The following is a 17,286-nucleotide window of genomic DNA, read 5'->3' as shown; positions in this document are numbered from 1 at the left end:
AATAGTATTCACTGTGGTTAATGCAAGAATTATCAACGGGAATCTCGAATAATTTCACCTCAACGAGCTGGAATTCAGTCAAATTTGTTTTGCATAAATTTTTTTGATAACGAAATTTAAAATTTTCAAACTCTAATAGCTTCACTTCTACTCGTTGGAATTAACCCAAATTTTATGTGCAATGTTTTTATGCCAACATAACAATTTAAGCAAATAGCCATAAAAATCTGGAAAAAAAGTTTTTTTTTGAACAACCCCCAATGGTCAGTAATGGGGTAATTCTACTTTTTTGGGGTACTTTTTGCCAACTTGCACTACTAGTTCAGGTTGTTTTGTTCCTAGATTATTTCCACTTCAGGTTCACCTTCTAGTAACAGTTTTGTGGGCAAAAACACTGAATTCGTACACCTTGAGTTTTAAAAGCTAGAGTTTAGTTTTGCGATAGTTTTGCGTCATTTTCATAAGCAAAATTGAAGAGCTTCTTGGAGGTACAGAACTTCGATATTCAATTGAATGGTGCATTCATAATCCAAATGTACCCGAATATTCAGGGCTAATCGTCAGGAGCTAGTAGAGAATTGGAAAGAACATTGTAAATCAACAATCGCATCACCAAGTATGACTTCAACGGCATGAAATTTTGAATAATCGGTGCAAGAGAGCGCATAAGATCAATTTACTATTTTTAGATGGTACAAAAACTCTTTCTGCTGGCATGTTGATAAAAATGAAAGAGTGAACAGCCTCTCCCGACAACACAAAATCTGTCGTCTCAATAATTTGGCCCCGCAAACAGGATTATCCAACAACCGTTTAGCAATGGCATAATTTATGGCCTTTGCTTGTTCTAATTATTCTAATTCTGTTATTCAATCGTACATTGAAGTCCGTACCTCGAAGAAGATCCTTATATATGAATATAAATATATTTTTCAATCGTCACCTAAGTGAGTGAAAAGGTTCCTTGCAATCTGCAGCATAGATTGGCACTCGTTTTTGGCTTTTGTTTCTTTTTGAAGAGCGATGGCCGAGGAGAGAAGAGTCCAAGTGTATCTCAGACAGGATTGTACGTCTGATACGTCACTCACTGAAAATCTGCAAAATATTGGCTTTCAGATGCTACCAGGGCTGAGCACAATGATTCGAGTACTCGAGTCTGAATCGAGTTATTTTTTAAATGCATAAAATGACTCGACTAGGGTCAATTTGTGTATTGACTCGGCTTGTACTCAAAAATCAAGTCATTTGACTAGAGACAAGGGCGGCCAAGACAGACATTTCATTGTAGCTTCAAAGAATAGTAATATCACCACATTATTGGTATTTCGTCTATCAGTCCTGATTCTTGGAAACTAGGGCCAGAAACTGTTAAGACTGAGAAAAATGACGATATTATGAACACGAGCCATTCTAAATCACTCGAGTAGAGTTGAAAAAGTGGGTCGGACTGAATTGAACTCAAAACTGAGCAGTGAACACAATGACTTGGACTTGAACTTGACTGTGTTGAGTTGAGAATACGGGTGTTCAAAAATCACTTTTTTCTCAAATTGTGCTGGCTACTTGATAAAATTGTTAGGTTACCTGATTTAAGCCTGCACACAAAATTTGATTCAATTCCAGCGAGTAGCCGCATTGCTACAGAAGAAGAAAGTTTCTATTTAGTATGTAAAAAAAAATTTAAAAAAATTTAAAAATTTTGTGTTCGCCCCATGAAAGTATTAGGTTGTCTACAGAAACGATGTTCACCAAATTTGGTTCAATTCCAACCAGTGGAAGCGGAGTTATTTCCGTCGAAAAATTTGGATTATCAATAAAATAGTATTTGCAGTGGTCAATTCTTTAATTATTTATTATAAGAGTGCCCACCGTAAATACTATTTATTCAAATCCAAATTTTTCGACGGCAATAACTCCGCTTCCGCTTGTTGGAATGAAGCCAAGTTTGGTGCACATCGTTTGCATAGACAATCTAACACTTTCATGGGGTGAACAGAAAATTTTGAATTTTTTTATCATTATATAATAAATAGAAACTTTCTTCTCAGCGGCTACTCGCTGGAATTGAACCAAATTTGGCTCGTAGGCTTCAATTAGGTAACCTAACAATTTTATCAAGTAGCCAGCACAATTTGAGAAAAAAGTCATTTTTGAACACCCCTAATTGGAAATGACTCGACTTGAGTCAAAACTCTAAAAGCGAGGTTGACTTGTGACTCGGAATCCTGCACTCAGTCACTTGATTTTGTCTAGCCCTACTAACTACAACATTTGATTGAACTGCACAAAACATTGCCAGAAAATAGTCTCACCTGTTATCGTCAGTTTTATTAGCGGCGCACAGGAGACAGACGACTTGTTTCGTGGACTGCGAAACGATTGGAACGCAAAGAAACGACTTAACGTCGATTTTGAAAAGTTCTCTCAGCACAGTCACTTCGCTCTATGAAAAAACAGCACAATAGTTAACCGTCTTAATTTTTTGCAAACAGAAATGCGTGCTTCCACCAGACTTGGAAGTTATCCTAATTTGAGTAAAAATGACGTTAAACTCATTCCAATCTAATTTGTGAAATGTTGCTATGCATCAATTTTGATAAAATCTAATTTCTTTTTTCCTGAGAATGCTACAGGAGAACTGTTTAGTGCGAAACGAGCCAAGCTCTTTGTATAGACATGTTCCATTCTCGTGCTTAAGAGAATCAACTGTTACTAGCAATGAACTGGACTTAATTATCGCTGTATTTCTTTCCAAATTCGGATTTATATTAAATTTCAAAGTATTAGCAAATTCAGAAATTCTAATATACATTCTAATTCACAGCTCTGGCTTCCGAAGTTGAATTCTAGCATGAAAACAAAATCAAAGGTTGGCGTTACATGAAAAAATCATGTAAATATGCCTACCAGTGTTGCGAGACAGATTTTAAATGTAAAAAGCGTTACCGTTGTGAACTGCGTCATGATACGCGGTTGCCGGCTGCGCGCGATGTTACCAAAGAATCCGCCGCGGAGCTGAAACATTAGAAAACTTTAGAATATATTTCAGTTTAAACTAGAATCACATTTGTTTTTGAGTGTAGGCGAAAATTTGGACCTTGCTGATCAGCATAAGGGATTTCCAGGTTAATAATGGTTAAGATCTCAAGATTTTAAGTACTAGAATTGTACCCAAGTCACAAGCCAATTCGACTTTATAGTTTTGACTCAAGTCAAGTCATTTTCAATTCACCGTCGAGTCAAGTCCGAGTCCGAGTCAGCTAGTAGAGGATCGAGTCCGAGTCATTATGTTCAGATTACAGTTCAATCTGTTTCAAACCATTTTTTCAACTCTACTCGAGCGATATAGAATGGCTCGCATTCATAATATCGTAATTTTCCTCAGGCTTAACAGTTTCTGGCCCTATTTTCCAAGCATCAGGACTGGTAGACGAAATACCAATCATGTGGTGACTTGAATATTCTTCGAAGTCACAACGAAATGTCTGTTTTAGCCGTCCTAGTCTCGAGTCGTATGACTTGGTACGAGGCATGGGCGCTGACTCAAGTACAAGTCGAGTCAATACACAAATTGATTCGAGTCGGTGAAAAATTCCGACTCGAGTCATTACAACCCGGGTAAGAATCACTGATTCAAGTAATCGTTCGAATACATTCAACAATTACGTACAGCGTAAAATAAATTTCACATCACCAACCGGAGTAAAGTATTCTGATTCGAGGATTTGGTTTCCGACGACCTGACAGGTGAAATTTTGGACTTCTTCCTCGCTGATCAGCAGACAGCAGGCTTCGCAATTCAGCTCGTGGGTCAGCTGTCAAATATTTTGGAAAAGTCACGCGGACGACATGGTCATAATTTGCCAATATAGCCGCTGTTGCTTAGGACTGTTCAAAAAGCACTTTTTTCCCGGATTTCAGCGATTCGCCGGTTAAATTGTTGAGCTGTACACCAAATTCGTCAAGTGAATTTATAAAAAAAATTAAACTTTTTTCCTTCAAATTTTACTGTCAACCCCATAAAATTGTTAAGTTGCATAAAAGAACGATGCTTAACAATTTTTGCTCACTCCCAACCAGTAGAAGCGAAGTTATTGCATTTGAAAGTTTTGGATTCACAAAACTAGCCTGGACGGCGGGTAATCCCAGAATTATGAATGAAAAACTCAAATAACTTTGCTTCTAGGTATTGGTATTGCGTCAATTTGCACCGTTTTTGTAGATAACTCCTAAGGTCGATAGCAAAATAAGGAGAAAAAAAATCCGTGATCAATTCAAAATTTCCGAACTCCTGTTGGAATCGAGCCAGATTTGGTGTGCGGCGTTTTTTTAGGCAACCAAACTATGTAATCATTGAATCCCCGTAATCTGAAAAAAGTGATGTTTGAAAAACCCTAGCGAATATGTAATCATTGGGGAGATTTTCTTTACCTAAAAACGAAAGATTTTGACCTAAAAAATCAAAATTTTGACATTTTTTGACCTTAAAAAACTTAATTTTGACCAAATTTTGACTCAACGGTATGCAAATTAGGTGTTTTCCCACAAAACGTAGGAATTGCACTACTTATCTTCATTACTGGTTATAACTGTCTGTCCTTACGAAGTAGTGTGGCCTGAAAAAACTTTTTGACTCAAAAACTGACAAATTTTTACATGAAAAAACTTTATTTGAACGAAATCTGGCCCCATGGAGAATTCCAGTAGTTGCATTATGGTAAAAATTATTAAAATATGTTGTAGTTCAAGGAAAGATACTTTCCTACATTCTTGGGTAGAAAGTGTATGTCCTTACTAAGAAGCTTTGCCAAGAATAGAGAAAGAACTTTCAACAGCAGCAGTTGTTGGCTGACAACACTCAAGTTGTGCATACACTGCTGGTGACAAATCATGTTGCTTCATGCTGACAATGGTGCCCTACATCACAATTTTTGATCATGCGCTTCTTGATATAAGAACCATGCAATGCCCACGCAGTCTTGCTTCAGTTAGGATATTGCGGTACGTTCAGCATAACACCATGTCAACCTATTTGCTTCATTGGAATGTTTATGATTCTCAATGAGCCGACAATGGGCCATCTACAATGATAGGCATATAAAGTAGGCTACAAGCTGTAAAATGTCAAATGATAAGTTCACCGACAGTGCAAAATCTACGATACAAACGAAATGCGGGTTCCAAAAAAATTTGACTTCGTAAAGAATTTTGACTTTTTTTGACCTAACGCTAGAATTTTGACAAAATTTTGACTTTTTTGACATGTAAAAAAAAAATTGCCCTACTAATTATTAAGTAATGTACTATATTTTAAGATGTGTTTTATTTACATCAATTTAGCATTCAAGTTACTGATTACTGTAAAAACTATTAATTTTTCAAAACTTCAGAATGTATAAAAAAGGTTGGAAACCCATGAACTATGACCTACAATCACAAGAAAAATAATATATTACGCACATAACTGGAAACTTTTCCCTGCATCTCAGCTGCTCCCAATTCTCCGAGGTCGGCTGTCAAAGATATTCAACGTTGCACGTTGATTTATGAATGGAAATTGCGCAATTAGCCAGCGATCCATCTAATATACCACCCCCGAAGTCAAACACGATAACCAGGACCAAAAACGCAATTACGGTAGGAACTACATCAATCCGTCATCATAATTATCTGAAATCGCTATTTTCCGAGACTTTTATCCCAATTATTGTGCTTTGTTTTCTCAACAAGATATGATTGACGATTTATCGAGAAAATATCTTTTACGTCTCACTTGACTGTGTCTTCCTATAAATTTCAATGTGAGATCACAGATTCCTTTTCGAATAAACTCAAGGAGATGGCGGCAGAACTTGAGTGTACAATTGTATAATATATTCATATTGAAATAAACCCAAATATTTTCGGCTGACACTAGTCAGGGGTAATTGTCAAGAATTGGTATATGTTCTACTACTGTTGATTTGAATTGTCAAAAAATAACTTTTTTTTTCGAATCTTACTGGCTACTTGATAAAATTTGCGGTATTTACGGTGGCAACTTCTTTACTTATTTGTTATCTCAGATCTGCCCACCGTAAATACCATGATTGGGAATCCTAAATTTTGAGCATCAATAACTTCACTTGTACTGGTTGGAATTGAGCAAAATTTGTTTGAGAATCGTTTTTTCAGACAGCCAAACAATTTCATGTGGTAGCCAGTAGAATTTAAAAATAAATTATATATATTTTTATTGAATAAATCCAATACTTTTTTCATAACTAGCAATGCTTCTATATGTTGGAATTGAGCCAAAATTGGTGTCCAGCGTTTTTTAGGCGACCCAGAATTTTATCAAGTAGCCCATAAAATTTCAAAAAAAGGTTTTTTTTGAACTGTTAATATGCAAAGTTCTTTTGAATCTCTACTAGCTGCTGACAATTACCCCTGACGAGTGTCAGCCGAAAATATCCAGGATAATTTCATTATGAATATATTATTCAATTGTATACATTCCCTTTTTGCAATCGAATGCCTACTCACTTGAAACAAGTTTGCATAATCAACCGAGAAAAAGGTATTTGCTGTTACAGAACGATTTGAGAATCTCAATTCAAGTAGTATATGCAACAAAACGAATTCTTTGACAGACTGTTAGCAACTTGTTCCTGTAAATCACTCTTAATTTACGGTCAAAAGTAATCTCCAACTCACCGCATAGCTTAAAAAGCGTCGTTAGAAGGCCTTCCTTGTCTTCTCTGATCCTGATATGTTTGTACAGCCGAGAGTAGCATAAAGTCACCTGAACAAAATATTGCTGTAGTAGTCAATACAATGAATGGTGAAAAATCACCTGTTCCGTTTCCACGCTAGAAACCGCGTGTTTTCATTTACGACAATCAGTGGGAAACTTTCCGCTTTTCCGAATTAGAATAGAATTAGAATCATAGCTACACATTTTCCAAATTACGCTATGATTAGAATAACAGAATTCAAAAACCTTGGAAATTCAATTCAATTCATAATCAGAAAGAAATACAACCAAAATTTAAGTTCATACCCAAAAGCAAGATAATGCCAATTGTCTGTGTGCTGAGCTTGACTTGTATGACATAATACAGTTCTCCGGTAGCATTTTAAGGAAAACCAGGAATTAGAATTGAAATCAGAGCATAAAAACGTGTCAAAAATAAGATTCGAACTAGATTACCAGCAACCAATTCTAATAACTCTCATTAGACAAATAGAATTATCCAGTCGCCTAGTCGACAATGCATCTCAAACCCCAGGAAAGAATGGATGGAAATAGAAGTTATGTTCTTACTTGCTGATAAAGAAGATCTAATAATTCTGGACTCTCAATGTCTTCATTGACTTCAGCCTGGTGAAAGTGTGAGGTGTTAGCAGTGAAGTATGTTTCATTATTAACTAATAGCGGCGCAAAATTTGTAGCCAGACGGCCGCAAAAATTTTCTGAAATGGGTAACATACTTGAACGGTGAGTGACGTCAAATTGAGCAATATATTCATATTGGGAAAAACTACTAGAACTAATCAAATTTCAAATCTCGGAACAGAGATTCACATCGAAAAAGAACTGTGACATTGGGCCCTAGACCGAGGTGGATGCCAGCTTTCAGCATCCTATCTGCTCACTACATCACATTGTACATTGTGGGTGTCTTGTTCAGGTGGAAATATACTCTGACGATTATTGATTATTATTATTGGTCAGGGTGATATCCATATCAGTCAAAGTTGCGTTGGTTGCTATCAGAGGCAATATTCCGTAAACTAAGTTTCGTTACATTGCCAACGTTAAGCTCAACGACTTTTGGCACCACACCAGCACGATATAACGACAATGCAGCCGTTTCTTTAAACATTCAGCGGGCTGTTCAAATATGTATATGCCATAAACTTGAGCGATTGGTGCGGTTCACAATGCAGTTCAAATCATGTCTCGAACAATTGATCGAAGGCAACCGACTACAAAGCCGCAGTCTGGATTTGTGTCATCACACACTTTTCATGATACAATTATATCACACTAAAGATGAGCCCTCAACCGAAAAATCGACAATCTCAATATTTAGTTTCCGATGGGACACAACTTATTAGATTTGATATGTGACGGCTTTAAATTGATGATATTAAAGTCTCAAAAATATAGTAGTAAATGTATTTTACAGAAATATATCTATATCGCAGCTTATGTCTATTTATAAGATCTTAAGAAAATCAAGTTTTTGTAAGATTTTAATTTTTTTGGTGCCATATATTGGATGTGTTTGACGCGATGTGACGATATATATCGGGAAATAGGCCTGAAAATAGCAGTAAAAGTATGAGTTTGCATACAAATTTATGAGACAATGATAATCAGAAATAAAAAAAACAGCTACCAATTGACCTTATTTTATAGCATAAAATTCCGGAAAGAGAACATAATTGATTATGCAATCAATATATTAAGTTTATATTGCCTCTAAATGCAGACAGACGGTCAATTGATCACGACTTGTGAATCAGAAACATTTCAAAAATCTTCATCCAGACTTGTACAAACTACTGTATTTATGAAATACTCAATCAGAACTAGAACTACTCACTTTTCAAAATCCGCAACTAGAACTAGAAGCAGAACTACTCAAAAAACAAGTAGTTAGTTGATCGGTAGTTTATATAAGTGTGATTCTTACGTCGCCCCCTCCATATTAACGCTGCTGCATGATGTGCCTTAAATAAGCACAATGTACATTTTGCGGTGTGTGGTTTTGTTAGGATTACGTTTTCGATGGTGATTTGGGGCTGATGGCTGTTGAAATATAGCTTGAAAAAAAGAAGAAAGTTATGGCTTTTCATATTTTGAGTGTACAATGACTAATATTTGGAGAGAATCTCAGAGGTGCAGAACCTGTGCATACAATTGCATGATATGTTCATATTGAAATAAACCCGAATATTTTCGTTTATCACTCGTGATGGGTGATCATCAGCAGCTAGTAGAGATTGAGAACAGTAGGGTTGCACAAAACACCCATTTTCTTCCGATTTTATTGGCTTTTTGATAAAATTGTCAAGATTTTACAAGTGTGTATTCCACAAATACGTACGGTTGCCAAAATTCCATGAATGACACGAATGATCAATGCAAGATTAATGGCGGGTATTTAAAAGGTGTTAATCAAATTAGCAGGGCATGTATCTCGTAATGTTCATCAATACTAACGCTGTGTCAATACAATATTGACACTCCAAACGCATTACTGATACATTAGGAGCTGCATAAGCCGGTAAAACTGGCATTTCATCAATATCCAACCGTAGTATTTTGCAAATAGATCATTACACACATCTCAGGAGTATGTGTTGACACAAATTACTGAAACAGCACGTAATTTCTCTCGTACCCTGACGCAGATCGTGGAAACATATGGCCCAAAAGTCACGTAAATACACAAATTGATCAAACACAGCGCAGGCTATTACCAGTTATACCAATGCTTATCAGCCTGTTGAAAATACCATACTTTGCGCAACGAAAAGCGGGCTGCTTCCAATAAACCCCTCATAAAAGATACATTCAAATTTATTCTATCCATAAATCTATGTACGGGAAAGTTTAATGTGTGTACGTTTAAACGCATGGTCAGACAACAAGACAAAGTCAAATTCAGCAGTGGCTTAAATTCACGGAGTCGCAAAATCAATAGATCATTTCTAATAGCCACTAAAACTTTACAGACCGCTCTACATTTATTATCATTCAAAAAGTATGTTTACAGTGACATTATATATTGCTGTATTTGACAAAGTGTAACGTATCGTGTAGTCAATATTTGATCTCCTCACCACAAACACCAACTCATGTCTGGTCCGCTTCTCCGGGTAAATCGGCAGTAAAACAACTGTGGAATAAGACAACAGCATAGTTAGGTACATTCATATCATATAGAAAACATCTAGCTGTTGTATGTTTCAGAGGGAGTCCGATGACTCGACCAATCCATTTGACTCGACAGATTCTAAATGACTTATTCACGTCTCGTATAGATGGAAAATTACAAAATAGGCCCAGAAACTGTCTTTTATCTGTTAGAATAAACATGTTTAGAGTGAGAAAAATGAGTATATTATGAATCCGAGGCCTTCGATACGGGGTTGTGTTGTAATGACACGATTTTTTGGTGCAAGAGCCTAAATTATTATAGAAATTAATTTTTTGATAATTGGCACCACATATTAAGAGTCAGTTTCGAAATTCCAAATCTTCCCTTTTCACTCCACCCTATCACCCACTGTAAATGTTACCTTTACAAATCCAAAATTTCAAGCTGCCATAACTTCGCTTCCACCGGTTTGAATTGAGTCAGATTTGTTCTAATCGACGAGCAAGATTCAGAATAAATGTCTTTTCCAACAGCCCTATTACACACGTTAGTGTAAATGACTTAGCCTATTTGTGAAATGGTGATCAACTCACAGCATTATCACAAAGTGCAATGATTTGGCATGGTCTAAAAATACCAAACTATAATTAATGTGATGTGGGAACTGGCATTAAATTCATTGCATATAAGGTACAAATTTGAACTTTCCGCATCATTCATACATCAATATCTACCGGGAGATAACGATTGTTGGTTAATTGGAAATATAACAACAACAATCTATCTAATCTCGGTTGCAGCAAGCAACATACATTATTAATATCTCATCGGTACACGTCTTCAGACCGATGCCACGCAATCTGATTGCATGAGATGACTGCCATTTCCACTGGGAATCGGCTAACAAGCGTTCCCTTGCTTAAGACACTAATGAGAAGTTGATGCAAGATGTCCAATTACTAGAATCAGTTGCAACATATTACCCAGCGTTCAACGGCTTAAAATAACTGTCGAACCGTTAGAACTGGGATAGCCCAAAACAATTTCGCGATATGAAAAGACTTATAGACATATGGGCCATCATCTCCTATTAGCGAACTTGGACAACTAGATAATTACTAAATTCTTAACTAAATAATTAAAATAATTTGAGCGAAATGCCGATAATCTAATCTTAATCTGATTTGTTGAATCTCTCTAATTCTAATCTAATTTTCCTGAAATTACTACAGGAGAACTGTGTCGTGTTAAACGATCCACACTCTGTGTACAGACATTTGCCATTCTTGTGCTTATGAGAATTGAACATTATTTGATTTCCAAGTCTTAGCGAATGGAGTAATTCCAATTATGATCTAATCTGGAAAACAACATGTAGCTGTAATTCTAATTTTAATCTAATTTAGAAAAAAAACTGTGTAGCCATAATTCTAATTCTAGTCTAATTCGGAAAAAACTGTGTAGCTATAATTTTAATTGCAATATAATTTTGAAAAACCAGTGTAGCTATAGTTCTAATTCTCGTCTAATTTGGAAAAACACTGTATTGCTATAATTCTAATTCTAGTCTAATTAGGAAAAACCTGTTTAGCTATAATTCTAATTCTTATCTAATTTGAAAAAAAAAACTGTGTAGCTATAATTGGAATTCTAGTCTCATTTGGAAAACACCTGGGTAGCTTTAATTCCAATTTTGGTCTAATTTAGAAAAAAACTAGCTACAATTCTTATTCTGATCCAATTTGGAAAAAAAAACTGTGAAGCTATAATTCTAATTTTAGGCTGATTTGGAAAAAACAACAGCTATAATTCTAATTCTAATCTAATTTAGAAAAGATGAAAATTTTATAGTTTTCCGAGTAGGCATTCTAGGTGAGGCAGGCCTCCTTTCCTCTAAATTTGAATTTGCTGCCAGATAAGTCTAATGTAATTTCAAAGCTTCAGTTTCGTTAAATAAACATTTGACAAGTATAAAACTGTGTAGTAGCGCAGTTTGAAATACGTTTTCTCCGATTAGGAGATGACATTTACAACGTGACAGCAAATAAAACGTGGAATCCCTACATTAAGGATATTTACAGTTCGGGAATTCTTTGCTTGCAGAATTATCGTACCGTAATGTGACATTATATACGCATTCCCTGGAACATCAAAGTAGCCTACAGCTATTAATGAAGTAGCCTACTACTGAACTATTTTCAGTTATTTTTGGCAAAACCGGGCCTAGAATACATACTTTTTTATACACTTGTAAATGACTATTCTACTTGGTACTCAACTAACCATAACCAAGGCACAAGGTTCCGAGTCACAAATCAATTCAATTCAGAGTTCACCGTTCATTATCGAGATCAAGTCAGGTTCAACTCACAACTGTGATCCTCTCGGATGATATCGAAGGCCTCGCATTCGTAATAATACTCATATTTTTCACTTTAAACACACTTATTCAAACAGATAAAATAGGGTTTATGGGCCTTATCTCCAAGTCTCAGTCCTGATAAACGAGAATTGAATCAAGCCATATAGAATGTCTCGAGTCACATGACTAGTCCGAGTCAGAGATGAACATGGATTAGGATTAAGATTTTAAAAAACAGGATTTGTGAAATTTTGTCAGATTTGGATTGGATTTTTTTTCTGAACGGATTAGGATTTGGATTGGATTCACCTAATTTCTGTGAGATCGATATGTCGTGTGGCGAATGGCGGCAAACCTTATTCAGATCTGTTATTAATGTACTTAAGGTTACCAAGTTATCTTGAATCAAGGGAATCGTTGGTTGTGAAAGAAAATTTTCCAATTCCTCCCTTGCATATATTAGCATTTTTTCTGAATTTCCAGTTAGAATCGGATTAGGATTCGACATGGACTTGAACATGAAAAAGTTATGGATTAGGATTTGGAGGTTCCGATTTGGATTGGATTAGGACATAGAAATTCCAAATCCGCTCATCTCTGGTCCGAGTCATGAGCAATGACACACGTACAAGTCGATACGCTATATGACTCAGTTAAAAATAGAAAATGACTTGAGTCAAGTCAGGTCAACAAAAAATGGCGACTCGAGTCATTACAACCCTGACCCGAACACAAGTTTACTCCCACTTCTACTTGAGAACCAACGATGAATTTTTTAATTCACAATAGTTTTGGGGTTATAAAGTTATAAATTTTTAACACCAGATAGCAGTTAGTAATGGTAAAGCTTCAAAAAGCTACCTCTTACAATAATTAAGAATTATCAAATAATCTATTTCCCTTACCTTCCTGTCCGGCCTCATAGAACTTTGAACGGACCAAATTATCCGATGTACGCAGCACGACTTTTACCCAAGATCCATTTTGAGCAGGGCTGGAATTTATACATAAAGAAATTATTACGGTCGCTTGAAAAATCAAGTGGATTTTTTACAGCCAAGATGATCCTGAATAAAATATTCATATTGAAATAAATCCGAATATCAGGGGTAATCGTCAGCGAACAGTAGATAGAGAATTGTCTGTTTCAATATGAATATAATATGCAATTGTATATTGAAGTTATGTGCCTCCAAGAGTCTCTCAGTGCTGATGTATCCACGAATTGTGATACAATAGACCTGCCAGGACTATGCCATTGTGCGCCTATTGTCTTGGAGTATGCTTTATTTTCAATTCAATAGGAGTAAGATTTACCAACATACGTGTGGACTGAAAGACATGAACTAGAAATGAAAAATGTTTTAGATAATGTGATGAACGGCCGACAAATTTTGGTTTCACAGCTCTGCCAGTGCCAAGCATTTAAACCCAGTATGACATAATAACAGTATGAATGATGCGGAAAGATCAAATATGTACCTTTTATGCGACCACAAAGAATACAATACCTGTTCTACATCACATTAAATGGGTGCTATGTCGACCATGCCTATTTCATTGCACTTTCTGTCAACTTTGTTGTGCCATTGATCACAACTTCACAAATATGTCATTTCCACTATCATGCGTGGCTTTATACCAAATGTTTCGTATGTTGCGATGCGACAAATCAGGGTTTCAAGGATTCCACGGTGGAAATTACTATCGAAACTAAAATTTTCGTTACTAAATTAACAATTTGCGGCAAAAAGCGTATAATTACAGTGCTCGAAAGAATCGTTTAACTACTCTACTCGAATCATTGTGCTCAGCTCCAGTAACAAAAGTCATCGAGAAATCAATAACCACTACGGCACTCGCATCATTTCAAGCAATACTCAGCAACTTGAACTCAAGCACTTGAAAAATTTGTATATACTGGATTTTCCTTAACATTAATTGAGACTTGGGTTTCACAATACTTTTCAGCTCATTTTGAAATGCACGGGATTATTTTTCGGATGACACACGTCAGTGGTAATCATCATATTTGGTGATTGTTGATATACAATGATCTTTCCAATTCTCTACTAGTTGCTGACGATCACCCCTGACGAGTGTCAGCTGAAAGTATTCCTCAATATTAGGCTACTCAATTGTATCTTGAAGTTCTGTGTCACCAAGAATTTTTGAACTATAGGCCTAATCAAACTTGAACGTAACTTACATATTTATCAATGTTGATGGATATGAAACGGTGTCGGACGCATCTATGTAACGGTTCAGTCTGGTGTGATGGAAGACTGTGATTGGTTTCTGTGAAAAAAATTGTAATACAGATTATAACTAGGGCGATTTTTTTCATCTAAAAAACGAAAGATTTTGACCTAAAAAAATCAAAATTCTGACATTTTTTGACCTCAAAAAACTGAATTTTGACAAAATTTTGTCCTCATGGTGTGTAAATTAGGTGTTTTTGCACGTAATGTTAGAATTGTGCTACTGATCTTCACTTCTGGCTGGGACTGTCCGTCCTTTCGAAGTATTTTGGCCTCAAAAAACTTTTCCGACTAAAAAACTGACGAATTTTTAAATCAAAAACCTTCATTTTAACAACATCTAGACCAGTGGTTCCCAACGTGGGCGATATCGCCCCCCAGGGGGCGATTTGGCGGTCCAGGGGGGCGAAAATGACGAAGGGGGCGATAGGGGGGCGAAAATGGACAAAGGGGGCGAAATTAGCCAAGGGGGCGATAGGGGGGCGATGACGCGACAAAACGGCTGACTTTTTTTTTTTTTTTTTTAGTCATGCACCTAGCAATGCGGAGAGAAAAACGTTATTTTGAGCTCTGAGCGGACAAAGATGACCTTTTTTTGTTTTTGTTTTTTAGTCAACCCGCCGGTGATTACAGTTTGTATGCCCATTTTTCGGTACACAGAATCTGGGGGGCGATGATCGGTGTTAAGCTTGAAAAGGGGGCGATGGTTCGAAAAAGGTTGGGAACCACTGATCTATACCTTCAAAGAATTTCACTAGTTACATCACGCATTATTGTAGAAATAATTAAAGTTTGTTGTAGTATAACGAAAGATACTTCACTGACAGTACAAACATCTACGATACAAACAAAATGCAGGTTGGCAAAAAAATTTTGACTTCGTACACAATTTTGACAACATTTTGACTTTCTTTCATTTGACAAAAACGAATCGCCCTAAATATAACGTACTGACAGAGTGATAGCCCTAATGTGATAGCAACAGTATGTGGTAATTGCACACCACAATTTAAGATTATCCCTTCCGATTGTCAACAGAGGTTGCAATCATGTATAGAGTTGTTGTTCTTAACCTTACCTAACCGGGCAAACCCTTATGTCAGGGGAGGGCAAACTTTTGAGCTCGTGGGCCACATTCAACATCTGAATCCATTCGAGGGCCGCACTATATAAAATTGGGATTATAACCAAAACGAATATTGGCATTTGATTATGTAGTGAGGACATGGAGATCATATATATGCTTCTTTAAAACAAACCAAACATTACTTCAATGATATCGCACACGCGTCAGAAACAGTGGTGAGATTTTATAGGCTGGTCGACCTCAATAACCAATTTCTCAAAACTATAGAGATGAAAGTTCGTTGTCCCAATTCTTAGAAAATCATTGAAATTTAAATCTGTGAGCAGCGATCTGTTCATAGATTTACTTATTCCACTTTGGGTTCAGTTCCAGAACAGACAATGCTGACAGCATCATAACCATGGTAGCTTCAAACACGCTTCTACTATTATGTAGATAGAATATAAATACCGCAATTCTACGTATACAGAGAACGAATCTACCTAAGACACGCGCGATTCGTTGTTTATAAGCACATCACTGAAATAATTAGAACTGGAGTGGCCAATCTGAAATCACACTCGTGAATCGAATTATGTCAATATCGTTTAGGGTTTCTGTGATGTTTAGCAGTTGAAACCTTTCAAACTGCGTGGGCCTTGAGATCGGGTTGTCGCACAAGAAATTAAACATAAAAATATAATATAGGAAGTATTTACCTTAGAACAGTGGTTCTCAAACTTCCCCTTTATCGTCATATCACAAAACGCAACCAGGATGCTAGCAAACCTGACGGATAGTTTGCTGGCATGAAAGGTTACGACTGTGGATGATGGAATTTTAGATATGAAATTCGGACTAAATACAGAGCAATAATGATGAATTGCAAGTAAATTGCGCGGAAGGCGAAAAAAAATTTCAGTTGAGCTCAGCTTCGCGCCCCCTTCAGATGCTCTCACGCCCCCCCTCCCTCCAGTTTGAGAACCACTGCCTTAGAATTATCATGCTGAAAACACTTAGAAAAACTTTAATCAAGTCAAGTCCCTGCATTAATTTGATATTTAGTACGCATTTCATCAATAATCAATATTTTTAATAAGTTTCTTTAGACTCTCGCGGGCCGCACAGAACAGTGTTGCGGGCCGTAGTTTGCCCACCCCTGCCTTATGTTAATCTGAAGGTCGGCAACCACAAATTTTGTTTGAAATGAGAGGAGTTTCGACCTGGCCAAAACCCAACTCCTGGCTACACCAGTGTTATCGTTGATGACTCTGAGCTAGCAATAGCTGTGAGAACATCACCTAACAGAACGCCTGCGCCAATATTCACGCAAAACGATGACACGTGGTAGCATACACCAATCTCTATAAAGTGTTTTGAGGGATTGATAGAAAAACTCCAGTGAATGCTTACCAAACCCTTTGGCAACAGGAGAGTTTTTAGCAGATCCGAGGCCAAGTCAATGACTTCTTCCACGCTATCACAGATACACAGCTGAAAGTATAAATATGAGATTACATGAAGCGATACTAAAATCCAAACGTAACTACCGGCATATCAAAGTTATCAGTGAAGATAGAATTCTAGGACTATGCTTGTAAATCGGCCCAACTGATTTATCAGTATGCTGAATCGAGTCAATATCACAATTTGAAAGAAATATTGGTGTGGTATCATTAGTTAGATGTAAAAATATTAGCACATCACAACATCACAGCATGG

General features: G+C 36.5%; 3 protein-coding genes across 9 annotated transcripts in view; 1 reads left to right on the top strand and 2 right to left on the bottom strand.

Annotated features, from left to right (window-relative positions):
* The window catches only part of LOC145454808 (solute carrier family 15 member 2-like), a 383,011-nt gene that overhangs the window by 93,333 nt on the left and 272,392 nt on the right, over positions 1-17,286 (top strand). The window lies entirely within an intron of this gene.
* Positions 1-17,286, bottom strand: part of LOC145454803 (cGMP-dependent 3',5'-cyclic phosphodiesterase-like) — a 46,231-nt gene that overhangs the window by 27,643 nt on the left and 1,302 nt on the right. For all 6 annotated transcript variants that reach the window (XM_080332788.1, XM_080332787.1, XM_080332789.1 and 3 more), the window contains exons 2-12: positions 16,978-17,058; positions 14,447-14,535; positions 13,143-13,231; positions 9,838-9,893; positions 7,307-7,363; positions 6,697-6,784; positions 5,461-5,513; positions 3,699-3,815; positions 2,947-3,015; positions 2,313-2,443; positions 944-1,095 (exon numbers count right to left, since the gene is read on the bottom strand). In XM_080332788.1, the coding sequence (XP_080188914.1) occupies positions 944-1,095; positions 2,313-2,443; positions 2,947-3,015; positions 3,699-3,815; positions 5,461-5,513; positions 6,697-6,784; positions 7,307-7,363; positions 9,838-9,893; positions 13,143-13,231; positions 14,447-14,535; positions 16,978-17,058 (982 nt within the window). The remainder of the gene's footprint in view (positions 1-943; positions 1,096-2,312; positions 2,444-2,946; positions 3,016-3,698; positions 3,816-5,460; positions 5,514-6,696; positions 6,785-7,306; positions 7,364-9,837; positions 9,894-13,142; positions 13,232-14,446; positions 14,536-16,977; positions 17,059-17,286) is intronic.
* LOC145454817 (glycine amidinotransferase, mitochondrial-like) overlaps positions 15,180-17,286 on the bottom strand; it is a 73,854-nt gene continuing 71,747 nt past the window's right edge. The window contains exon 11 of one of the 2 annotated variants that reach the window (XR_013920236.1): positions 15,180-15,215. The gene's annotated coding sequence lies outside the window, so the exon portion shown is untranslated. The remainder of the gene's footprint in view (positions 15,216-17,286) is intronic. The other variant, XR_013920234.1, reaches the window with a different exon arrangement.

Source organism: Botryllus schlosseri, chromosome 13 (genome assembly GCF_051294905.1).
Source record: "Botryllus schlosseri isolate E-star chromosome 13, Bs_hap1, whole genome shotgun sequence".
NCBI lineage: Eukaryota > Metazoa > Chordata > Ascidiacea > Stolidobranchia > Styelidae > Botryllus > Botryllus schlosseri.
This window is presented reverse-complemented; position numbering and strand designations above follow the sequence as displayed.